A 27,268-nucleotide genomic window follows, 5' to 3' on the forward strand; every position below is an offset into this window, starting at 1 on the left:
CCTATCCCAACAAGGAGATATTCCTTTTTTTAACTCTAGATATTTCATTGTGTACATAGATTACTGAATAGATATTTGCTATGTCTGAGAATATAAAAATTTAACATATTTATGGTATATTATGATATTTCAATACATAGTGTATATATATATACATATATATACATATATATATATCACATTTAAATCCTGTTAAAGATGTCTGTTCTCCTACAACATTTATCCTCCCTTTCTGGTGAAATCAGAAATCAAAACCTTTTCTTCAAGCTTTTAAAAATTATGCATTATCATTGTCAATAGCTACCCTGCTATGCTCTATCACACCGACTGGCTTAGTCCAATCTTCCTATAGCTTTATGTTTCGCGGTACAAGAAATCTTCTGAGGCTCTATGGTTTGCTGCCTTCTACTCCTCACCCACCATCCATCCATTTGATTATACACAGCCAATGCCCCTATTTTCTCTGCAGATACCCTTCCTAATGCACTTTCTCCATGGGCCCATATAACTCTGCTGAATCATTAGCTGTATGCCTGATCACTGCAGCAAAGATAGATTTCCTAAAATCAAGGACAACTTTCAATCAACATCTGTTTCTAACGTTTTGCACAATGACTAATATTCTCAGACTACAATAAGCACTTAGGAAACTGGATTAATCACGGATTAAGGTCATGCTTTCCTCGTCTTCTGCAGCCCATACATGATAAATAGATCACAATCACACTTCTGAAAACAATGTTGAATCATTCAGTTATGTGCATTGCATCAGGACATCAGCCACATAGAGTGAGTCTGAGAAGCATTAGCTTACATTAGACCCTGTCTAAAAATTCAATTTTTATCCATCGTAGACAACAGTCACAAATTCACAGAAAGATGTGGAAATGTTATTGTTCAGAAAAAGATTTTTTTTCTTGATTACTATGCTATGAACATTCTAAGTTGGGAGGTCTGGCTCTGCTTTATTAGCTCAACAGGAATCCTGGCTTGGGCATCTTCTGTGTTATCTTCAGCATGGAGCTTCCAAGGCCACCATCACACACAGGAGAGATCATGGATAGCAAGTCTAGGGGACTGGTTCCATAAGCAATGCCCATCACTCCACTCGTACTCCAGTAGCTAGAACCCAATCCCAAGATGACATCTGACTTTAAGGAGGTCACATGTGATGCATATGAGTGTCCAAGAAGAGAATAGCTTTTGATGAACAATTAGCCATCTAGTCCAGAGCTGAGCACTCAGTGCCAGGTCCTCCTGTGTGTGTATAATTCATGCATTTATATGTGTATTTAATATATACATTTCATGTATATATTATTTATGTATTTATATTATATTTGTATTATTTATATAGTTATGTATGTACTTATTAAATACATACATACACACACACATATATATATATATCCTATAAATATTCAAATCCATGGCAGTGGGATCTAACCCTAATGATGACACAAGTTGGTATTACTAGAAATTAATTATATTTCAAGAGTATCCAAGAATGCCCTGATTGAGCGTGAATAGGCTAGGTAGATGAGGTCTGAAAGATGAGCGGAACTGGTCCAACTGACATTAACAAAAGAGCAGAATGTGCCCAGCCAAAGCATCAGTTCTTGGGAAGGATGAGAGGATGCAGGCGATGGGCATATTTCCAGAGATGAGCAAGGCTTTGCCCATGTTCTGTGAAAGGGACATTGGCGTAGGATGAACTCAAAACTTACGGAGTGCTACAACGTGGTCAGAACTTGAGTCTTTATTCCGAGGGAGACGGGAGACTTACTTAAGGATTTGAAGTAAATTTGAAAGGTGACCCTGTCAACTGTATTCCAGAAATCTATTTAAAGGCAATAACTGGGGTGTGTTCAAACAAGTGGTGGAAAGGGAGAAGGATGGAGATTAAACCAATCAAAATCGGACTTCAAAAGACATTAACAGTCAGTGATAATGCTTAGTTTTCTGACTCGGCCGCTGGTTGAACGCTGGTACCATCTGGTAGAACAGAATGAAGCAAGCTTAGTGGCCACTGGTTATTGATAATATCTGATCATAAGTGTAGATTTTTGCGTTTGAGTCTAAGCTCTGTTTGAGATGTTCAGTGGCAAATAGACAGACAGATGAGTCTGGTGTCTGAGAAAAGATGGGGACTTCAGATATAAATGTAGAAATCACCTCTGAAGCATAAATCTCAAATCTTGGAAACGCCTATTAACAATCCTCCTAAAGGAGGGAGGACCTTGGACTTCCCACAGGGCAGGGAACCCTGACTGCTCTTAGGACTGGAGGGGGAGGGAAATGGGAGGAGGCGGATATTTTTAATAAATTAAAAAAAAATCCTCCTATATGATTATGAGAAAAAGAAGGGCTTGAACTAAGCTCTGAGAAGGATAGCGAAGAAGAAGAAGAAGTGACCAAGGAGGCAGAGAAATCAAGCCAACATTGCATTTCAGACTCCAAGAAAAGAACAGAAACCAGGAACTCCAGACAAGGGTTGCTGGGTAATAAAACATGGAGAATACTTACGGTTCAGTCTTATGGGTGACATTTGAAAACTTATCAACAGGCATTTTAATAAAAGGATGCAGAAAAACCAATAGAACATGAATAATAAATAGGGAACGCCTCCTCTTTATTCCTCTAATATATTGGGCTGGAAAGGAAGGAAAACACTGGCTAGAGAAGTGTGCTTGAAATGAGATGTTTTAATAATACCGAGAACACCTATTTATGGGCTTCTAACTCCTTTATGCACACTAACTAATAAACCTAACATATAATTGAGGCACAAAGGGGCAAGCGATTTGCCCGAGGCTTAGCAGCTATTAAGCAACGGACCTGCAAATTGAACCTGAATCGTCGACCTTCCGAATCCGCGCTGTTTCTTGACAACTAAGGAATCTCCTATATAGCACATGTTAACGTTGAAGACATTAATAAGGCATTCCAAAGCGCATTTTGTCTTCTGATAGTAAGATATGTGCACATACGCCCAACATATCTGTATTTATATACACATGATATACAGATTATGCTGCACCAACATCACGTTATTTAAAACAATTCAGTGAAATATAATAGCCAATGAGAGTATGAGATAAAAATTAATATGAAGATGAGTCCATTATTTTCTTCCCATCCATTATTAGGTCGCCTATGACCTCCATAATGGAGACAGTTACAGATGAGAGAGAACGGATAGTCCCTAACAGTGGTTCTCAACCTGTGGGTGTCGACCCCATCAGAATTGCCTATCATAATCCTACATATCAGATATTTGCACTACAATTCATAACAGTAGCAAAATTACAGTTATGAAGTAGTAACGAAATAATCTTAACATTACGGGTCACCACAATGTGAGGAACTACATTAAAGGGGCGCAGCACTCAGAAGGTTGAGAACCACTGCTTTAAGAGGAAGCATGGACTGGGTGCGGATTGGTTTCTGTTGCTATCTGACAAGTTTCCACAAACCTGGTGGCTTAAATTGTGTATTTGTTAGCTCACCATACAGTAGAGAGGACCAGCACGCGGTAAATACCAGTAAGGACAAACAGTAAAATCATGGTGTGCACCTTTTCCCGGCTATATGACTGTCTCTACAGTTATGTAATCAGGACCCTGTCAGAACCAGGAAAGTGGGCCTGGATGGTTAATCTATTTCTTCAACGCCTTCTCATTGAAACAACCCCTGATCTGTCTGGGTTTTGGTTTGGTTTGTTTTCTTGGTTTTTCCAGCAGGGTTTCTCTATGTCACAGCCCTAGATGTCCTGGAACTAGCGCTGTAGACCAGGCTGGTCTCGAACTCACAGAGATCCGCCTGCCTCTGCCTCCGAAGTGCTGGGATTAAAGGCACTTTCCCACCACCACCGCCCAGCTTGGTATTGTTTTAATGTTTTAAATCAGCATAGAAGGTATTAGCTATCATTATGTCCTTTTGGAACAAAGTATCTTTTAGTCAATTGTCTTTTCCTTTCTCCCCCACTGTTTTGAATGAGACTCCCTCGCCCCTGAACGCTTTGTCTTTTTCCCAAAGTACCTGACCCAACCAAGCATATTTTACTATTTTGTTCACTGATATTGTATAATTTATTGACCAATGGGCCCCGGGAACCAATACATTTCCCTTAAATAAGTGTATGGTGAGCCAGTGCCCGCAGCTGGCCAGTGCCGTGTCCACTGCCCTTTGCTCAACTGTTCTGTTACTTACATTAATAGACACATTGACTTCTATTTTTGCAATCCCCATTTAATTGCACCAAATACCCACTTTTCAACTGTTCATTATTTCTAATAAGACTGCCTATATCTCTTACTCAAAACATACAGATAGGAGGAAATTTTGGAAAATCTAGGATATCACAAAGCATGGGTTTATTTCTCATTAAACCACATGGGTTTCACACTGTACAAAGAATAATATGTTTTAAGCTAATAGCTCGTTCAAGGGCTTTGTTCATGTATCCCTGTGCTGAAAGCATCATGAGGTCCATTTGGACTCTCTCCCGAGACTTCATCTCAGCTCCCGTAAGAGCTCTTCTTGGACACTGACACGTTACTATCCCTCTCCCCCGTTCATGCTAACTCTGGTTATGAGAAGAAAGCCTGTCTCAAAAGTGCATATGCACAACAAGCACCTTTGCTTGGCAAAACACTGTGCATTTGAGATCACTTTGAGAAGCTGGTGCTGATGCATGGAGGCAGGGGGTTGAGGAACAATTAAAATGTCCTTTTCTCCTCCCCTCTGTCACTAGATTCTAGAATGTTTCAAAGTTCCCATCCCTCAGCATTTCGGCCACATCTGTGGGGTCAGTTCACTATATTGGGTAGCCACAGAGACTAGACTACAGCTCAGAATTAATTGTATTTTTTGATAAAAGTGAATCAGTGAAATTATACGAAATCATGTTTTAAATACAGTATTTTCAAAAAAAAAAGTTCAAGGGCATGCACAGTCCTGCTCAACTAAGCCTTGTAGCGCACATTTATACTCTAGGGCAGAGTTGGTCTTTTTAGCCTGCGTACATCTCAGAACAGCATTCACACTGTGACCATCTGGCCCATTAGTTGTAAATACCGATTTGGCAGAGTCTTCAGGGGTCTAAGCAGAGTTGTGGGAACATCAGGAACTTGAAAAATTCTCTCACCCAAAGTGCATTTTACCTATTACCTAACACTTTCTTTTATCTCATCCCAATGACCTTCTTAAGAGAACACCTTAGGCCAGGCATAGTGGCCCATGCCTTTAATCCCAGAGTTTGGGAGGCAGGAGCAAGTGGATCTCTGCAAGAGTTCAAGGCCACCCTGGTCTACATAGAGAGTTCTAGGACATACAGCAGAGCTACATAGAGAGACCTGCTTGGGGAAAAAAAAAGAGTGAAAATTTTAATTCTTTTACCAATGAATAATATGCAAATAATCTGAATTTCTATTTCGAACAATTAGACGTCCATTTGCTTCTCACCTCTAAATAGACTGCTAACCTTGGGGCAAAGAAAATCTACTCATCAGACTATCTATTGCCAACTTAACACACAGAAAAATCATCTTGCAATTAATATAAATAGACTATGTCCTTTTAAAACGACGTGGCTCTGTGTCATTTTAAGTACAAACTCATTCAAAGGCAAATTGTTCCCAAAAAGTGAGTGAACTTAGCCCATTTGCAAAGGCCACCAAAGTGAGCTTTTTTTCTTACATGAAAATAAATGATAGCCAGGAATGTAGAACCAAGAACATTTTTCCTTTGCAATCAAAGCTTTTTGTCCACCTGCAGATGACCTTTGTTTTAATATCTGTAAGGCTTTTCAAAAAGGAAGGGATTTCTGAAGTTGTCCAGAGTCATTAATTTGTGTCTGCTCTATTCAGTGGATGTTTAAAAAAAAAATTTAATGGCATTATCAAGCTGCTCCGAACAAAAGTCCCTCCTGATTGTCAACTCCGTAGTTTCAAAGAGCAGGTTAATTTCTCTGAATCTCACAGCCGGAACTTTCTAACTCTAACTGGCGGTTTCCACCTAGTGATCAAGGCAATTCGCTCAAATAAATTATACATAAAGCTGAAATTCCTAATAGTAATGAGGCCCCTTCGTGAGATAATCACACCGGCATCCATCTGTCAGCTGCTCCTCGGTGGGGTCTTGAAAACATCGACGGAAGAACTTCACCTTGGGAAGGACTTGGTTTTCTAGCTCCGTGGCAGGGCGAGCCTGGCAGGGTTCTATCTAGTCCTAGGCACTAAGGAGCGGCGCCAAGTGAACCTGGTAGTTGACCTGTTGATCAGACTGGAGGCAGTGTTGATAGAACATCAGTGCTGTTTATGAAGCTGCAGATGGATGATCTGTGTGTTATCAATACACACAGCCCATAATTAAATAGAAGCTCTCCGTTGTGTTCCTAGAGCAAGGCGTAGAGCAGAAAACCCCTGCTCATCATGAGTCTACGGGTAGCTGAACTCATGTATGGAAAGAGGAAAAGCTGAAGTCCTGGACACCATACGACCAGCCATAAAAAAAGAAGAGAAGGAGCCTTTCAAACATTAGCTTAGCCATTTATATACAAGCTGCTTTGGAATTTGTAGATTTGTAGAAACTGAAACTGAGGAACTGTTGATTAGGCTCTTTCGAGAGAATGGCCGACGGGGTTGGGGCTTCATAGTGGCTGAATGAAGTATGGGCAAGAAAGTGGAGGTGATGAGATGGTGGCACTGAAGTCACAGTGCTAGAAGTAAGTAGTGGTGACCATGGCAGATGCCAGGCTGCAGGTCCTTGTGGAAGTAGACATTGACGGCAGGTAGTTACGGCAAGTTACAGCGTCAAGCAAAAATAAGGAAAACAGCTCACTCTGATTGATACCCATGTACAGGGTATCAAGGCTTCTAAGTTAAAGGAGGGGGATAACAGAGAAATAGAAGGTAGCCTATAGAGGGCTGGAGAGATGGCTCAGAGATTAAGAGCACTGGCTGCTCTTCCAGAGGGACCTGGGTTCAATCCCCAGCACCCGCATGGCAGCTTACAACTGTCTATAAATCCAATTCCAGGGGACCCAGCATCCTGACAAACATGTAGGCTAAACACCAATGCACATAAAATAAAAACAAATAAAAAAATTAGTGTCTAGAAAACAGTCTTGGAAGGAACAGTTAAGGAGAAGGCATGTGTTAGAGACATAATTTTAAACAAGACTGGAATGCAAAGTAAATCACCAATTAGATTATTAGCGATTGTCATTTTGTATAGTGTTAAATGATCTTGCTGTTGTTTCACACTGAAAGCGCCTACCCTTCTGGGCCTCTAGCTCTCAAAAATCTACTTCTAAAATGGACCTAACAGCACCTGCTTCATGGACTCTTGAGATAATCATAACTGTTAATGTGTCCTAAGAATCTACGATGGAAATGTATATGTTAGTTACTTTTCACTGATGTGACAAACTACCCAAGAAAATCAAGTTCCAAGCAGGAAAGAGCTACGGTTCTGCTGTTTTCTGAGTAGGCTTGTATGGATAAGGATAGCATCTTGGATAGCAGGAGCGTAGCGGAGGAAAGGTTTCCTTCCCCATGGAAGTCAAAAGGGCGAGACAGGAAGAGCTCAGAGATAAGATGGATGCTCTTAGTGACCCTCTTCCTAGTTCCCTCCATTTCTCAATAATGACTAAATCTATTGATTCGATCAGAGACCTTATTTGGATCCACCAGTGTGAGAGCCTTTAACACATGAGCCAGGGAGAGAAGCACTGGAACACTGGGGTGGCAAATGTCTGCCTTCAAATGTTAATGTATAAGTTCTTCAGGTATCCGCCTTATAAATGGGCATGTGAAACTTTCAAAAACCGTCCAAATAAAGCTCTCAGGTCCTTCGGTGCCCTGCATGGATGAAGAGCTAAAAGAATAAAAGTTTCATAAGCTAGAGTAACACTGTAGGACAGGGGAGTATTTTTCCTGACCACAGAAGCAAAGGAACAGACTTCATTAAGGGAAAAGCATATTGGATGATCTCAACAGTTCATGAGAGTCTGCGCCCCTAAGTCAAACATCAGGGCCTAACATGCTTAGTTACCATGTAAGCATAGGCAACGACCTTGTCTCACATATGACTGAACAGAACACGTGATCAAGAACTGACACTGTGATCCACTCTTCTGTCACACATGTCCTTCCATGGCTTCCCCATAAGGCGGATTTGTTCCTGAAACATAGAAACTCATTGTCCCCGTGTCTACTCCAACATGGGGAACACACGGTTTGATCACATGTTCTACTGCCTAAGATCACTGAACCCAGAGTCAAACCATCGTGTAAAAAGAGAAAGGTACCCTGGTTCTCAAAGTATCAGTTATCGGGGCATCTTCAAGCTGGTGTTTGAAGCACCAGGAAAGTCATTTGCCCATCCAGGATGCGCACACTCAGAAAATGTGCTCCCTAGACAAGGGTCCTAAGGACTTGCTGATGTTTCTTGCCTTCTGGCTAGCAAGAGCTTCCTTCTTGACATCAGGGGGGAGGGAGACCATGACTAGCTTTGAAATAGCTGTTGATGCAGAAGTAATTAAAACTCTGAAGTCATTTCAGTTCACTCACGTAGAAAGTAATACTTAGTTTGGCATACTGGTTATGATAATTTTACGAGCAAATGAAAAACCTTCCCACGTTAAAGCCTCTAAATTAATTCAATGCAGATCTGTAAAGAGCATTAAAATAAGCCCTTTTCTCTCTGTGTATCTTAAAACACCAAAATTTGTTCATTATTCTTCTACGCACCCATTTCTCATCCATCCCATAGACTTAAAATCACAGTTAATCTCACATATTCCTCCTTTATACAAAATTTCGAGCTCTCTTTTGAAGCTAAATATTGCATAGAATTGTTTAAATTCTCGGTGTGTCTTAAGATTGAAGAATGAAATGACCTGGAATGAAGAATGACATGACATTTCTTCCCTGGAAACAACAGGGAGAGCTGTGTGGTGGCCCATGACAGTAACCCCCAGCGCTTGACAGACAGATGAGCAGGGGGTCAGAAGTTCAAGGCCATCCCCAGCTTCCGACATTTGGATGTCAGCCTTGATACATGGGCCCTTGTGTCAAAACATTTTTAATTGGATACATGGAGTTTGTTTGTTGTTTATTTAAAGTTACCTGCAATTTTGAGGTTATGGGATGGAAGGAGAAGTAGTATTGAAAGAAAAGGGGCATGTGTGGTAAAACAGAAATACAGAACTGAACTTATTTTAGCACCCTGAGTTGTTCTTGGGGTTCCATAATGAGCCATGCAGGAATATATGATCTAGGATAGTAGAGTCATCTCTGGCATGCTTGGTGAAGTGTTGAGAGTTGTCTATCCTGAAGTACAGTGAGCTTACCAAATGAGATGGTCACGAATAACAAAGATTCCTACACATGAAGCCCTCCTCCCAGTGGCATGCGCTAGCCTCGGGGAGCTATGCCCTCTGTGATTCAAAGCAGGGATTTTCCAGAATGTTCTTGGATTTATATTTTTGCAAGGGTGAGGTAAAACGATATCCATGCAAGGACCTTGACATCAGGGAAGACAGACAAGCGGGAGAATTAAACTGTCTGCACAGTAATGTGAAAACAAAGGATTCTCATCAACCTAGAGACGTGTGCTAAGACACGACAAGGATTCTATACTTGAGAGAATTGGTCCATGTGCGTGTGTGGGGTCATTTTCAATAGAGCATTACTTTGGCATGGAGAGAGATGCCGGTGCTCTCCTTCCTCTCTCTAAACTCACCTCCAAATAAAACATACTTTCTTCTTTAAAAGATGGACAAAATGCGAACCTTCACAGGAAGGAAACGACATGTCCTTACACTGTCATATGACACCTAGGAAGACATTTCCACACTAGAGACTGACTCATTTAGCACATATGCCTAGGTACAGATAAGGCCAAATACAATCACACTTAGAGGTCAACATGGAAAGACATAGGCTCTCAGTTTCTATATACCCTCCCTAGGTTACAAGTCTATCTATTGAGATCTGACCCAGCTACTTCCCTCTTTAGAATCAAAATTTAGACTTGGGGAGGGAGAACACGAAGGAACGAACTCATATGCACCATTTAGCTAATTCCTTAGGTGGGATGGCAGTAGGCAGCCTCTCTCATCTCAGGGGATGGATACAATCGTATCCTAAATTCTTTTCAGTCTCTCCCCCGTCATCCACATGCATGTGCATGCACACACATACTCGCACAAATACATGTGATTTTTCACATTGACCAGCATGGTTGTTAACTAGTAGTAGAAAATAATAGGAAATCCTAAAAACTCTCAATATTCCACTTGAGAGGAGAATAAATATGACTCCTTCCCAGGTAAGGGACAGCTTGTCTGACATCATCATTTTCTACTCAGAATAAGTCATTCGGAATCACCTGACTGCAGGATTGTTAGATGTTCTCGGGATATCAAATAGGGTAGCCCTGAAATGACAAGAGGAGCAATGGGAACATGCATTGTGATAGGATGTGTTCCCGTTTTCCAGCCTGCTGTTCCATGTTTACAAACTTAACGATAAAGACAAAGGAAGACTACATTTGAAATGAATAAACCAGAGTGCACAAAAACTCATACTCGAGTGCATTTATGTTATGAGAATTTCAGAGGTTTTTCAGCAATAAATGAAATTTAGCTGAACAAAGATGTCTTTCTTCACAAAACCCCAAACATAGGTTTTTTAGGCATAATCCTATTTGAAAGGGGAAAAGAGAAAAACTGAGATGGGTAGATTCTAATAAAAAAAAAAAGAGAGTAAACCAAACAAAGCTCTTTAATAAAGAAAGGGGATTTTTCTAAGACTTTTGCAGTGCTATTCAGTGCGGTCTCAAAGAAACTCATCTTGGTCTCATTTCCAGAACCATTGAATTACAGACATATTCTGTTGAATGTCAAAGTGTAAATGGTCCTTTCTTAAGCCAAAATAGATAATCTTGAAAAAGAAAAAAGGATAGACTGCTATCACATGAATCGGCCTCTATAAAAATGCCCTCATGGACTTTGAAGTCTTCAGACTCTAATTGCCGTAACCGTCACCTTGAGGAAATGCCAATGTCTAAGGACAAGCATCTCAATTTCCCTTGAAAACTCACTAATACCTCTTTGTTGGTTTTCACAGCAAGAAAAACTGGGGGACATCTGCTTCTCCCTCCGCTACGTCCCTACTGCCGGCAAGCTGACGGTCGTCATCCTGGAAGCAAAGAACTTGAAGAAGATGGATGTAGGTGGCTTATCCGGTGAGTCCGCAATGACTATTGATTGTTGTAACCACTGTTCCGCCGTGGAGACTGAAGGCACAGCACACATGCTACGCCCCCCCCACACACACACACACTCCTTAACTGATCACAGTTCTCTCTTCTACGGAGCGGGATTCAGCCAACGCAGTGCCCCAGGAAGCCACTCTCCGATTATTGGCAAAGACGATGAAATCCATTTTCTTTCCCCATAGCCAAAGTAGCAGTTGTCATTTCTATGTCATTGAGAGCAAAAACTGTGGCTTTTATTTCAAAGGCAATGCCTGTGACAAATTATAGTTTTGAGGATTTTTTTAATTCACCCTTGGTATTAAAATTTGTATTTTACCTGAAACTTACTAATTAGGTATTTTCTAACCTGACATGATTTTTATAATACTTTTATAAAAAGACAGCATTTCAAATCTATACAAGCGTCTTTAAGAAGAAACTCAGGAACGGTTCGTATAATTCATGGAATTCTACAGCTTAAGACTGGGGTGGAGGAGGGGAGACTTTGGGCTTGAAAGTTTCATGTAACCCAAGCAGGACACAGCATAGTCAGTGATGGGGACTCTTCTACAAAGCAAAGTCAGCTCAAGGTCTGTCGCTTCCAGGACTGTGTGTCATTTTTTTTTCTCCTCTGTGTGGTTAAATCAATTATAATTTTAACGTCCCAGTAAATCATTAGGCGTGAGGGGTTTTCCTGACACATCACAAGGTCATCACAACGAGATGACAGTTGTCATTGTTTCTAGCTATGGAGTTACAAACATGACTTCTTATTCAGTGTTTTTTTTTTTATTTAAAAAAAAACATTCTAAAGATCACAGTGATGTAGCACAGTGAGTTTATAAGCTGAAACAAAACAGCTAAAAATCGTTGAAGCTGAGTTCTACTTATTGACCCAGTGATTCTGCAGCCAAATTCTCCTGCTCTCTGCATGTATTTCTCTCTGTGAATAAGGGGACTCGAGAAAGCTGTATCCTTTTATGTCACTAGGACCCTACTTTATTTAATGTCTTGCTTCCACTGCTAATAGTAGAACTGGGAAATTTTTAAAGCAATAAGCACAGCTCCTCCTAAAACCATGCAGACTATTTTATGGGCTTATTTGTAAAACATATGCACACAGAAGTATTAAACATTTAACAATTATAGTTTACTCCCAGATCACAAATTAGTATCCCGAGGAGACTTAAGATGCCTTTGACCTTTCTCTTTGGCTAAGTAGCCATGTCCCATTAGATCTGTAGCCCTCATATAAACCCCACTCCAAACATCCATGTGACTCCTCGCCTCCTCTGTTAAATGCTGTCTCAGCCTCCCTCCTAATCAGCCCTGTATTATCCTCTAGAGAGCACCACAACAGCTTCACCACAATGCTAGCAAAGTATCATCCTCGTGACTTTTTTTTCTGGAACTTACAATGACTTCCCAGCACCACAAACAGCCATTTCAACCATCCCTTTTCGAGACTGCTGTCCTGACCTCTTGACCAGCCATCCCTTCTCATCTTCAGGGTCTGCACAAGGGAAGCTGGTCTCGCAGGTTCTATCTGAATGGTCACAGTCACAGCTCACATACACATACTCACTCACATACACATACACAAGCTCACTTAGCAACCCAGCAACGAAGAGCACCAAGGACAACTCCCAGTTCCTGTCACACTAACTTAGCATCATGACGTAAGAGAGGCACAGCCAGAGGTCAGATTTAATTCCATATCCATCAGTTTGCAGTCTTTTTTTCTTTTTTTTACTAAAGAAAAGCAGAAAATTTATGGATGCTTCAGAACCCACAGCACCTACCTCCACCCCCATATTTGAATTACCTGGAATGATTCTCATCATTAGCAAACCCTAATTTTAAGGGCTTCCTGCTGCCTGTGGAATTAAATCATAATTACTCTAATCACCTAAACGTAGACTCTTTCAGGCTGCGCCATTCTGCATCTCATTTTAGCCAATGGACCAACACGCTCATCTCCTAACAAGCAATGGGACATGCTGCTTCCACCCCTAGACAAGCTCCTTCGTCTGGAATTCTCTTTCGTCCAACAATGTCTAGCTAAATCCTCCTCTGTTTTCAGGCCCCAATTACCCAGCAAATACATTCTGTGACTCGACTTTGAGTCAGGCATCGTGCAGAGCAACGGGTTTGCAAATCATGGATAAGATGGTCCAAAGACCGTACCTCAGTTTTCGTTCTAATGTAGAAACACAGACCAAAAACAAAAAGCCAAAAAATTAATAGAGTATACAGGGTCCTGGGATGTCAGAAACATTAGGTAGAAGTGAAGCAAGGAGGTGACATTCCAAACAACAACAGGACAGAGATGAGGGAGTGAGCCATGGGTTCAGATGGGGAAGGAGGACCGCCTTTTCTGAGCCGCCTAGGCAGAACAAATCTGTGTCTTTTTAAATTGCCAAAGGGGTTTGTTTACAGTCCTCTGACACCGCGCTTCTTTCTCACTAGACTGTTCTGTATTTACGTCTCCCACAATGCTCTCACTGAGGCTGGCACTGTGCATAGCTGCTGAATGAATAATGAATTATTTACCAAGGAGCTTGGGGCCTGAAAAAAAACAAGTCTTGCATTGCAAATCTGCTTAACCTACTTACCATTAAGGAAACTTTTAAACACTCGAATGGGTCGTGTCAGAGTAAGCTGACCTATGCGCAAAGAGACCACGATTATGTAAGCTCTCATTCCAAGTGATCCAAATGCCAAACGACATTAGCCAGAAATGGCTTGGTAAGTGGAACCACAGCTGGCTCTTCTGCCAGGGTTGAAACCACACTCTGTGACGACCCACAATCCGACTTTGTTCGGAGGTCCTCGAGCTCAAACTCTGTGAGGTCTCCGTCACAGAGGCCCATGTGTAGACACTGGACGGGTTCTTTCTTTCCTCGAGGCCCTGGCTGCATTGCTTATGAAGCCGAAGTGCTAAGAAGACCCTGTTCATGAGAAGTGAGTTAGGGAGAGAAGTAAGAGAGCTCCCCAAATATCGCCATGGTTATTTCCGTTAGTCACCGCATCCAAGCTACAAAATGGGAAAGCGATGGGTCCTTTAGCCAACTGCTTGGATTGGTCAGGAGAAAGACTCGGCTATTTGCTAGACACGTCAGATCAGATTGGGATAATCAGGAGGCTGGGTTTTAGACAGGCCCAGAGTGAATTCAGACAAAATGAGGCGCCGATCAATACAACATGGGAGGAAATAGGAAACGGGCGTTTTAAAAAATGCTTTTCTGACCAGTCTCTAGCACGATCCGCCAGCTTCTTTCTTACTGTGTTCACTCAAATGGGTGGCAAAAGGGTTTTGCCTGCATCAGACTCTCACATAGTAAATGATCAAAGTGCCTGCCTTTCAGGCTCACAATGGCAAGTGGGACTGGACTATTCATAATTCTGCAGCACATTCAATTTTTACATTTGTTCTTGAGAATTTTTCACATGAGAACAGTAATTATATCATTGTACTCCACCCCGACCCCTAACTCTTTTCATGTCCCCCCTGCAAATTCCCTATCTTGTCTTCTTTATTACTATTATACCTATATATGTAATATATATTTGTATATATGCATATACATACGTAGCTATAAATACAACCTGCTGAGGCCATTTGGAGGTTACATGTCTGTGTTTAGACCTGGCCACTTGGGGTTGACTAACCTGTCAGGGTATTCATGCCAGAAGACTGAACCTCCCTGTGTGTGTGTTTAAAATAATAAACTCCATGCTGCCAGGCATGGTGGTACAGACCTTTAATCTCAGCACTTGGGAGGCAGAGGCAGTTCAAGGCCACGCTGGTCTACAAAGCAAGTTCCAGGATAGCCAAGACTATACAGAGAAACCCTCTCTCAAAAATAAATAAATAAATTCTAAATGGGGGGGTGGATCTCTTTTCTATTTTTTGTTCATGAATATTACAAAAATAAATAAAAGTTCTGAGAAAGACAAGACAGGGGAGAAGTTGAGCATTCCTATCTTCTTATGTGGAATACTTCCAACATACTGTTTAGCTTTTCCTACACTCCCTTCAAGATGGAGAACATGGTTCTTAGGTTCCTCCCTCCACTGTCTGGAACCAAAACGTGAAAGTCCTCAGAAGGGGTAAGGCTAAAAATGGAGCCCGAAAGGGCTGTCGGAAATTAGAGCATCCCCGAAACTGGGAGATGTTAGTAAGCAGAAATCACTGGGACTATTCCCACTCAATTAGCTCTCCCTTTCTCGTCTTCTCAGAATCACAAGTTGATTCTCTCTTCTCATCTGAGACTTCTGGCAAATTATCCTCCTTGCCTGGCTCCATATTAAACAGAACGTTCCACCATATAGTTCTTCTAGCCCTGGCTCCCTGCAGCGAGCCCACCATAGACTTCCTTCTGTCATTTCATTGCCAGAAAACCCTGTCCATATTAAAAAAGGACAAAGGGGGTACTGTCTTGCTCCCTTGATGAGGCTTAGATTCACCTAACATTTGAAAAAAAATGTGTGTGTGTGTGTGTGTGTGTGTGTAAAAGCATATAAGGCATGGGAAAGAAGGTTTGGGGAACCCAGGAAACGGGCTGGTACCATGAGCATCTGTTCCCATTAAGGAGCAGGAGAGGAGGCTAAAAGAAGGGTCACATGGACACTGAGAGGTTCAAGAAGCAAGAGCAGCTGAGCAAGTATAGCTTAAAGCATAGGTTCTCAAACTATGGGTCGATATCCATTTGGGGTCAAATGACCTTTTCACAGCATTCAAAATGCAGATATTTACATTACAATTCATAACATTAGCAAAATTACAGTTATGAAGTAGCGGAGAGATGATTTTATGGTTGGGAGGCCCCACAACCTGGGGAACTGTATTAAAGGGTTGCAGCACTAGGGAGCCTGAGAACCACTAGTTTCAAGTGTCCCCATCATCGTTTTTCTGCTTCACCACTGCCTTGTCCTCGTTCCCAGTCTACTTTCGGCCATCCCCAACCCAAGCTTACCACCAGCATTGTGACAAGCCAAACTCTTGATCCCAAACTCTTGATGCTGAGGGCAGGAAGATCGGAGTTTTTATACTTGCATGGATTCCCATGATGAGATCCTGCCTTCAAAAATTAACTAATTTAATTAGCAAGCAAATAAATGGATAGGAACAAAAGGCCTGGCTACAGGAGATGTCTATTTCAGATAAAGAGCACAATGAACTTCAAGAAGCAGCAACTATGAGAACAAGGAGTAAACAAGGAGAACGAGGGGCTGATGCCGGCGAAAGGTTAATGTGCAAGACAGTGAGTTACATACATGCACAGATGCACATATCTACACATAAACATACACAAACACATATACATTATTTACCATAAAATACTACCTTTTAGTTGTTTATAACTTTGTTTTTCCTCAGTCTGCTTTCCCACCATCCTACAAGTTTCCTTAGGATATATAGCCACACGGAAGCACTCGATTCCAAAAGAGCAGCGCACGTACTCCAGGTACGCATTAGATTCCCGATTCCCTATAAAAACCATGATCGGCAGAGAGAAATCATTCCCCTAAGGCAAAATTTATCAAGAGGTGACATTTTGACTAACTCGGTCAGAATCACTGGAAGAAATGTTGAAGTTTAGCATTTCAAGAACTACCTCAATCCCAGTTCTAGTGAAAACCTGAGGTTTTTTTAACTTTATTGATTCTTTGGGAGTTTCGTATCGTATACCCCAATTCCACTTACCTCCTGGTCTCCCCTTACCCCTACAGCACCCACACACACAAAAGAAATTTTTTTAAAAAAAGCAAATCAAAGCAAGCAGATAAACAAAAAAACAAGAACAGAAAAACAAAAACAAAAGACAACCCTCTTCACTCCTCCATCTTTCCCACATCTTCATTCATCCTGGTGGCACTGGGAACCCCAGTGTGTCACACAGTATAAGCTTTTGTCCAATCAACTGTACTAGCAGACGTTCATTGCCGTGAGTCACCGGTCTGGTTCAACCCCTCTGGTTTCTGGTACAGCAGCATCACTGGGAACTCCTCTGGAATATCCCATGGCTGCCCAGAATCATGGAGATCCTGCAAGTATCGTTCCATAAGACCAGTCCCTTCACAGGCTTTAGTGGGTTAGGGTAGATGTTAGGGTGGACCATCCCCAGACTGGAGTAGTAGCTGAGCTGGTCGGTCTGGCCACTGGAGCCACCACCTCAGACAAGGGGGCAGAGTCAGCTCCCCTATGCTAACGACCTCATGAGAACAGTGGAATTTTAAACAAGCCACTCTTGTGTGTCTTAGCCATCTTAAACTCCAAAACAACACCTTAAAAGCTTAGAATGTATATCATGATTTTATTTGAGATCTTTGTCAGCCAAGTCCTAAGGTAGAATTTTGTTGTTGATAATACAGGGGGGGAAAATACATCCTTTGTCCTACATACAAGAATTTTCTCAAGTAAAAGGTTGTTATTTAGGAATCTTATGTCCTCTTCCCGAAAAGTGTCCTTGACCACATGTTAAATTGTCGTCTTCTTCCCCCTCCCGAATCTTTCACTGAAAAGAGGAGACAAAGGCAGACATTTCCTCTTCAGGTTCTGTAATCATTTCCTAACACCCTTGACCACCTTCCTGTCTGTCCATCTATTGGTAATGAAAGCATAACAAAGAAAACTGCTCCAAATTCAATTGACTTGAACTAAAAGCCACTAGTCTGGGAGCTAGGCCAATAAATAAACAGGCAGAAACTTATTTGAGCCAATTAGATAGGGATATGCAAATTAATTGGCCATGATATCGGGGTCAAGCAATAACATGCAAATACCCTGGCTTCTTATTGAGCTAATGGGACAGGAATATGCATAATAAGTTGGCAGTGATGTCAGAGGCTTCATCATAATTTTAGGCTTGAATGTTAAGTATAAAATTAATTCTGCAACATTTCAAAATGCTTAATTATAATTTTGATAAAAATAAGAGGAAGCCCTGAGAAGCGAACAGACTGTTCTAAAAAGGAAGTGACAATTCTCAAAACTGAGTTATTAAAGAGAATTATAAAGAGTAGGAGTCAAGCCCAGTGCACGTTGAGAAGCAGGCACAGTTGTAAGTACAACAGAAAGAAGAGAACGGTAATGCCTCAGGGACCGAAAAGCTTCAAGGAAGAAGGAGATAGCACAGACCCTAAGACCACACTAAAACCAAGCGGCAGGCTGAGATACAGTCAGGCAGAACAGTAAGAACGACATTTCCTGTAAGCTCTGTAGCCATCAGGGATGGCCCAGGGACTCACCACATATCACATGAGGTCCCATTATCTGTCAGGCATCATACCTCCATCATGTGAGTCACATGACAGTTACACAACACTTTGGAGGTAGATTCTATTTTAACGCTCTATGTGTGTTAGCAGATTTAACCCCTATTCCAAACCTGTGAGATGGCAGACTATTTCCAATGCTATTTTGTGATGGAGCCAAACCACAGCACAGTAAACAACTTGCCCCAAGTCACAGAATCTGTATTTGGCTCAGCTAAATAGTAGTCCGTCTTCACACTAGGTTAATTAAGCATGACTTCTATGTCCCACCAGAGTCAACCTGAAGAGCAGCTGACTAACTATTACGGATTGAAAGACATCTAAAACTTCCACTTGATTTCAAATCATGGGCGTCACTGTATAAATTACTTGGTTGCTTGCTTCGTGTCCCTTGGATACTTACACAGTAAAATTGGAATTAGTGAGTCTATAAGACTAGATCACAGATATGAATAAGTTGCCATGTTTCTTGGATAGAAGTGGTCATGCTCTTTCAGTGTGGGAATCTTTGCACACAGATATAGGTTTTGTTTGAAACAGTGACGCTCCAGACATATCAGAGGCACAGTAGAAGAGATAGTGTTGAACTTGGTGGAAAAGAGTCCAACTGTAAGAAGTGCAAGCACCTTTTAGGTATGGGAAAAAATCTAATGAAAATATTTATCTACTATTCAGCTTTATCGATGGCTGGTTCTAGGAGAGAGGGTGTGGCAGGTCTGGAAAGAAGACAGTATCATATAAATACAAGTGATTCCTATCTCCATAAATTGCTACCGGATTCTATGGCTCCAAGTTACATGTTTAAATATTGAAAAATTTTAGCTGAACCAAAAATAATTGACAAGGAATTGAATTTGCAATAAACTGCTTAACATGAAAGTGAAGATGAACAAGGAAACACTTTGGAATTCTCTATACTCGTCTCACTGGCCCATTCCAAAACCCCAGATATTTTGCTAGAAACTCTGCTTCAACCCCACGTCTGTCTCTCCAGACCCGGCCAAAGAGCAGTTCCTCCCTGAGACACTCAAGACCACGCCTACAGGCTATATAAGACCTGGACCCTAGACCTGCAGTTGCTGAGAATGTTTTGCTTTGCTCTGTTTATTAAACCTGATTTTATTAATTCAGCTGGATTTGGTTGATTGTATCAGCGGAGAAACCCACAACCGGGGATTTTCGAAATGCTTATCAAATATTACAAAAGGAATCTACAGATGGAGATGTAGAAGTGACCCCTTCAGCAGTCCCTGCTTCTTTTCCTAGTCACCTTGAATCCCTACTTTGAAATCCCGTGCTTCCAGGCACTGACTTCTGAAGCTCAATGAGTCCATGAAAATATCCTTACTCCAAACACAGAATAGTTTGGGATAGTTTATTAGCTGTTTCTCCAAGAGATCCACAAGTTGAAGGCTCCTTTAGTGCTACTCAAGAGAGGCAAAGTAGAACCGTTAGATCATGGGACCAAAGGTTGGGTAAGTAGGATATTGGGGTCCAAGATCCTTTTCTCCTTGCTTGCCAGCTGCCATGAGCTAAGCAGCTTTGGCCCCCCCCATGTTTTCTACTGTGATGTTCTATCTCACCCCAAACTGTGGCATGGAAACTCCCAAAAGCAGAGTGAAGCTAAACCTAAATTGTGTAGCTCAACTATTTTTCTTCACAGGACCAGAAAGTTACCATACATTTCATTATGGGAAATCTTAGAAATAATTCACTACGAGAGAAAATTATAGTCCAAATTAGATTATGGAATTATAGAGTCAATGTAGGGTTCGTGTTCTTCTAGAAGATTCTTTAAAGATGAAAGGAAAATGGCCTGCCTTTGTCCACATGTGGAGTCCACACAGTTACAGCCACCCACCTCAAACAGACGAGGGTTAAATGACTAGCCACCAGAGAAGGGCAGCCTAGACAGGCATCAAGGGGTTGTCTGTGAAGACAGGCTAAGAAGTTTGGGACTTTGTAGTCTGGGAAAGGAAAGCAGAGCACAGACATGATGAAAGTCATAAAATCATGAAAGATAGAGGCAGAGTAATACCCGCCTGCCCATTCCATTCTAGACGTAAGAAGTGACCCTGACGTTTGAAAGAAAACAGATGAAAAGAAGGGCCCTTCAGAGGGATCTCAAAGGTACCTTTCCACCCAGGAATTTTTTTTGTCAATTTTTCTTGGCTACCTTAAAGTTGGATGGCAAAGACGAGTTGAGGATCTGGGACAGACAGAAATATAAGGCAGGAATCGGTCGATGAGATTTTCCTGCTGCATCTTAAAGGAGGACATTGCTAAGCCTTTCGTGTTGTCTTGTCAGAACCAGTTCCCAACACACCTTTGCAGGAAACGCTCCACTGCCCTGGACCTCGCTGTCTAGCGCAGAAGATTGTGTGCCTGCCCTTTCCCCCTATTCTTAACTGTTCCCTCCTCAGTCAGTCCACAGAAAAGGAATGGGGAGGTTTGGAATTTCTAATAACTGAAATAACAAGTATTCCCAACCACTCCTATTTTTAAACATGGAACAAAAATCGGTGTTGTCTCTTTCTTCCTCTCATAAGGTTTGAGATTCCTGTTAGCCAAAGCCTCCAACACCGTAATGACAGAAGCAGAGAAATATGACAATTAATCTCATAGAAATATGGCAATGACCCATTCTGGAGCTCTGCAGTTTTAAGAGCCCGCCCTCAACACTCTTCCTAAAGGCTAAAGTTCAGTGATCACCACTGACATGATGCAGCTCACAACTGTTCTCATCTTCTTCTTTCTTGCCAGCCTTAGTGGTTTAAAACAAAAGAGAGAGATCAAGAGATAACAGTTGCATAAACTTGCACCCATTCCTGTAGTCACACCTCAATGATGGTCAGAAAGACATTATCCAGGGAAGAGGTAAAGGCAGAGGATAAGCCTCTGATCGCATCTTGTGCCCAACATGAGAGGACAACGCATGATTCAATATGACGGGGCTGCTACTTTCTGGACTCTCTTCCTCAGAAGTCACAAGAGCATAGCCCTTGGGACTTTCCCACGGCCTTGCTTGGGCTGTACACTATTCTCAGGGTCTCTCTCTATTGTTTTCCCCTCAAAGAAATGACCTCAAGTGTTGAGTGAAGAAAAGTGACTTTTTGACTTAAAAACATAAAATGAGCCCATTTTTTAAAATGGGATGTTAAAACAGCCTTTATCTGAGACTACAACACCAAGATTGATGGACTTAAGAGATTCATAGATTTCAAATGATTAATGCCGGGCAACAATATGGCTGTGTAATTAATTAACACGCTCCCCCCATTAACAAGAAGCCTAATGTACTTTTAGTGATAGTAGGCTTGCAGTAATATTGTACATACATATGTGACTGCGAGATTCCATATTAATCTACTTGATAGACTGCATTGTTCACGGGCTTCCATTTTCTGATTAATTAAGGAAAGAAATGTGTTCGCAAATGGCAGTGTTCCAAGATGCTACTAGAATAACAGCTTTTAAATCATAAGAACACAAGAAATAAAGAGAAAATAAGCCACAGCCTCATCACTTTCTTTTATGATGCAAATAAGAACCTCAGTGTCCCAGTGAGTCCCCATCTTCCAGTTCCCTTTGAGAAGTTGTCTCAAGGACATAACTTAAGATTGCATGTACTCTTCCAGATTTTCTTTTCTGCCTGTATCACTAAAACACATGCATACATGCGTGTATAGACGTATGTATGTATATACAAATATATGCACTATATACAAATGAGATCATATCACACTCATAATTTTGGTCTGCTCCCTGTGGTTTAACAGAGATCTTCCAGACCATATGTATAAAGCAGCCAATGCATCTATTGTTTTTATAGCATCTTTTTCTAGATACAGTATCATATGTTTAGTAATATTTTTACCAATAAAACTCTATTTGGAAAACTAACTTAGCCAAAGGTTTCCAAACATTACTTGAAAAAAAATGAACTCTGGGATAGGAAGAAATGTAAAAAAGATTTCCAAATCCTCAACATCAAGCCAAGCCAACAGATTGAAAGAAAGCTTTTCTCTGTATTTCTGTGATGCCGAAGTCCCTCCCTATGAGTAAAAGAAAGAAAGGCAGTGGGGAAGTCTTTGTTTTTCTAATATCCCTAAACGTGTTTGCTGCTCCTGCCTTTGCAAGTGGCTTTTGTGGCTGAAAGAGAGACCATTACATTTACACAGCCTCATCATGCATGAATAAGAAGGGATTTTAAAGTAAGATGCAATTATCCTAAGTTCAAAACCTAAAAAAAAAAAATATTGCCTAAAAGACAACCGGTGTTGATTGCAAAGAGGGGCCCCCTACCAACCAGAAAAAATCCAGTTGATCAACTTGTAAATTTCTAGACTTTCATCAACTATATTTGCAGGAATTTAAATCCATTAAAACACACTCCATCCAGCAGCATTGCTGATAGAAGTCTGAATAAACCCGTGACAGGCACTAGAAGTAAAAATAAACCTTTACAAGAGTCAAAAGCAACGTTTTTTCAGAGAATTTCCCAATTCCTGGCCTTACCAAACCACTTATTTGTAAGCTGCTTTTATATGTTGCTTACACCAAAAACAGCTTGGTTTTTACAGCCCTGTAAAATACAAAGGAGACACCGGAAGTGAACCGCGCTGTCTGTAACACAGGGGAGACACCGGAAGTGAACCTAGCCTGACCAGATCACTGGCAACAAAGCTCCTAATCAGTTCACCTAGAGATCTACCTTACTCTTCCTTGAAATACCTGTTTGTGCTTTGAGAATCTCACTGAAATTTAAAAAAAAAAATAGTTCTGTAACAGAGATTTTAGAAGAGGTGCTGAACACTTATGAATTATGCAAGCTGAACTTTCATTTTAATAACATCATTAAAATGTAAACATCTTAAAAGCCTGCCTACAGGAGTTCAACTTTATCCAATGCTTTCTGGGCGCCCCGACCTTGCCAAAAGGCTTGCCTAAAGCATGATTTAACGGTTATTACAGCCCGAGCCAAATTGTGCAAATGCCAGTGTTTGTCCTTGCCTCCTTGGCTTCCAGTGGAGATGTAAGTCAGCTATGAACAGGCCCCCTCCTGGGAGCCAACAGGGTGCAGCGGAAAGGACCCAGACTGTACCACTGCACACCCGCAAATCTAAAACTCGTGACCTTTCAGACCCTCAGTCTGCTCATCCATAAAATTGGGATGTTAAGCACAGCGTCAGTGTTGAGCGCAGAAACGAGATACAAGATAACATTAGGTGGAAGTTCTCCATAGGAAGCATTGCATAACTGCCCGCTATTTCAAACAAGAGAACATTCTTAGTTAACTTTTGTGTGTGTGTGTGCGTGAAAGCTTGATTTTAGGAGAGTGTGCCTTTCTCCATAACTGATCGAGCTAGCACGTCATGTCTTGTGTATGGTTATTAGACGTTTGCTGCAGCAATATTTGCAATAGCCAAAAGAGTGGAGCCAACTTTGCTAAATGAAGGAACCATTTCCATACAGCCAAGGAACCAGCCCTCTCAAACAGAAAGGGACAAACTTGGTAAAGCTGGCAGTGTTTATCACCTCCAAAGCGACAGAAGACAAAGGGGTGATAGGCCAGCTCTGTGCCTTATATTGTCAGGCAGCTTGTCATTTAATTCTACTTTAATGAATTTCCTAAGAAATAAATATGAATGAGCTCACCGCATTGCTCTTTAAGCGACCTCATCTAGGTTTGTGGATGAGTTTACGCAGGTTTTATGGTCTCTATTCTCTTCCCGCCTCCACTGCGGCCGCTTTCCTCCTTTGACTCTACACAGCCATGACAGTGAATGAGGCGGAAAACAGATATTTCTATACCACATATTGTATCAATCAGCAATATGTAAAATTAGGCCATGTGTCTGGGGCAAGTGGGCAGGAAGTAGGTACATGATTTTAATGTAGGACTCCTCATTAACTGAACGGCAGACATGAGACCATCCAGAAACTAGCCCAGTAAACTCTCCTCTCCTGATAGCATTGAGCCACAATTCTGTTGAAGGAGCTGTGGGCAGGCCTGCTTTTCATCCTGCCCACCTCCCTCATGGCTAGCTTAGCCCCGGAAATAATAACAAGGAAACTGTATTCTTTTAAACACTGCCTGGCCCGTTAGTTCTAGCCTCTTATTGGCTAACTTTCACATCTTGATTAACCCATTTCTAATAATCTGTATGGCACCACGAGGTGGTGGCTTACCGGGAAGGATTCAGCATGCCTGACCTGGCGGCTGGTTCCATGGCATCTGCCCTGGAGAGGAGAGGCATGGCATCTGCCTCACTTCCCAGCATTCTGTTCTGTCTCTATTCCACCCACCTATATTCTGACCTATCAGGCCAAGCAGTTTTCTTTATTAATTAACCAATGAAACAACAGATAAATAGAAGACCCACCTACATCACAACTCTTCACATAGTTCATAAGAAGACAGACAAGCTATATTTCTCAGTACAGCTATTGCTCGGGATTTTGTTGGGAATTCGTGCCAGGCCCAACCTGATCAACTCTAGTGCATACCCAAGAGCTGAGAGTGTCCAAGCACTATATACAAAACGATCTAGTCTCTGCAGATAGCCTCTGCTGGCCCCGTTGTCAATCCTGATGCACTGTAAATACGATGCAGACAGATGTTATATTGCCGAAGGATGGCAACAAGGAAAACTGTCTGTATATATTGACCACAAACACAATTTTGTAGTCAGTTATTGGTTGGATCCATGGGACCAGAAAGAAGACTTAAGCTGGTCGCCACCCTCAGCTCTTGAAGCCTGATCATTTGATTAAGACAGCAGAGTTCTCTTCCAAATGCTTCTTTTATGATAACATGGCCAAGGCAGACTCAGTGAACTGGGCAAACAGACAGCAGTAAAGAGAAAGGCTAGAGTCTATGTTTTCCTCAATGTCGAGTCAGAACGTGACTGCCAGACCTACACACTCCCCTCTGCTGAGAACCACCATGAGCTGGAACCTGCAGCAGCAGCAGCGTTAGTTTGACTAGAACTGGCAAGGTCTGGTCCCTGAGCAACACCCTGTTGCCTTGCCTAATAATTTTGCCCCAGCTAATAAATACCTAATTTGATGCCATGAGTCAGCAGTCACTACTCATTGCTGTTGCATCACTCAACGGTCAAGGTTTTAACTTTCACTCGGCTCTACAAAGCTTCCAACCTCTGTGATCCACACACGCATGCGCACATGCACACGCACGTAGGAAGAATAGCGCTCGTTCCCGCTCCCAGCGTTTCCAGACCCTCTGACCCTCTTTAGCTTGTTCTCTTCCATCTGAAATTTCATTTTCTCTAACACACTTGTCCTCGAGGCTGCGCCCGTCCAGCCTCAAGTCAAACCATAGAGAAAATCTCTGCCTGGATTGTGCCTCAGCCCCGTAGCCTTCACCTAAGATGAATTGTTCATCTTGCTAAGAGAAAAGCCTGTTCCATCAAAGTATTTACTAAGAATCTATCTGAACTAGAGGCGGGGGGAGGAAAGGGGATTGTGTATTACTGAGTCCCAAGGCAAGAAAAAATATTCCCCGTTTCCCTCCTTGATGTGTTATTTAGCTGATTGCTAAATGCGCCCACATCAGCGCTGTTGAACTTTGCCTCCCTCAAACAACTAGCCCGCCTGACCCAAGGTTAAATCAATTGCTAAGGAAGCCTTCTCCGAGCTGCCGTACACCTGGGGACTATCTATGTTGCGGACTCGAGTGTTGACACGTAATGACACGGTAGCCAGGCACAAAATTCCAAAGGTGCGTTTCAGTGAGATCCTCAAATGAAAAGCTCCCCACAAATGGACTCTGATCAAGGCTGCTTCCCCACACCCCTAGTAAAGATGGTTTTAGTATTCACACAATAGCATTCAGTGCCAGGGAACTAAAATTTATTATGCGAGTTAAAATTAAGAAAGAGTGTTATCCTTTAGCCAAATTATATAGAGAAGTGTCTTGTAAACCTCTCCCTCAGACAGCATACCATATATAAATTTTTGGCTCATAACGACCAGTTGAAATTCATGCGGAGCTAATCATTAAAAGACGCTAAAACTTAATATTTGGTTGCAAACAAGGTATTAGATGTATTGTTTTTCATCCCGGGGGAGTCAGTCAGAATACAGCCCTTTCTTTTTATTTCTGTTGGCTCTGTATACGTGGGCTTTGATATTCCCTCCTTGTCTTCTTATCCAGATTTCAAAATGATTTAACCTGAAATGTAAAACAACAGTGCAATCGTATTATCGACTAAGATTATTCATTTCTAAGCTGAGTCTCCAGCCACGGAGCTCCTGCACTCTGTGCTGAGGGGCAGGGATGCTACAATCATTTCTAGTAACACATTTAACTAGAGGGACATTAAGTTTCTAAAGCAAGCGCGGCGGGGAATCGGGGTCGTGCGAAGGGCAGACACAGCATCAGCCAAGAACTATTGTGGAATTGGAGCTGTAGAAACTGCAAAAGGAGAGACAAAGCAAACACAACAAACGTCTGGAAAGAGCTGAACACGGAAGCTGTCTATTGGAATGATACGGAGCTGGACGGGACCCAGTGGGTACGCACAGTGCGGATCCATACTTGGTTTTCTCCATTTTAGTTCTGAAAAAGACCCGAGGCAAGCTTATAAGAAGGACTGTTAAGGTTTACCATTCCTAGCTCCAATTGTCATCGATTAGGCTTACCTGTGCAGCCCCTACACTTCCATTTCTGCCTGAGAAGTTCTAATAAGAGATA

General features: G+C 41.8%; 1 protein-coding gene across 3 annotated transcripts in view; it reads left to right on the plus strand.

Annotated features, from left to right (window-relative positions):
* The window catches only part of Syt1 (synaptotagmin 1), a 492,018-nt gene that overhangs the window by 394,488 nt on the left and 70,262 nt on the right, over window positions 1-27,268 (plus strand). For all 3 annotated transcript variants that reach the window (XM_075954765.1, XM_075954767.1, XM_075954766.1), the window contains exon 9: window positions 11,139-11,256. In XM_075954765.1, the coding sequence (XP_075810880.1) occupies window positions 11,139-11,256 (118 nt within the window). The remainder of the gene's footprint in view (window positions 1-11,138; window positions 11,257-27,268) is intronic.

Source organism: Microtus pennsylvanicus, chromosome 20, assembly GCF_037038515.1.
Source record: "Microtus pennsylvanicus isolate mMicPen1 chromosome 20, mMicPen1.hap1, whole genome shotgun sequence".
Classification (NCBI taxonomy): domain Eukaryota; kingdom Metazoa; phylum Chordata; class Mammalia; order Rodentia; family Cricetidae; genus Microtus; species Microtus pennsylvanicus.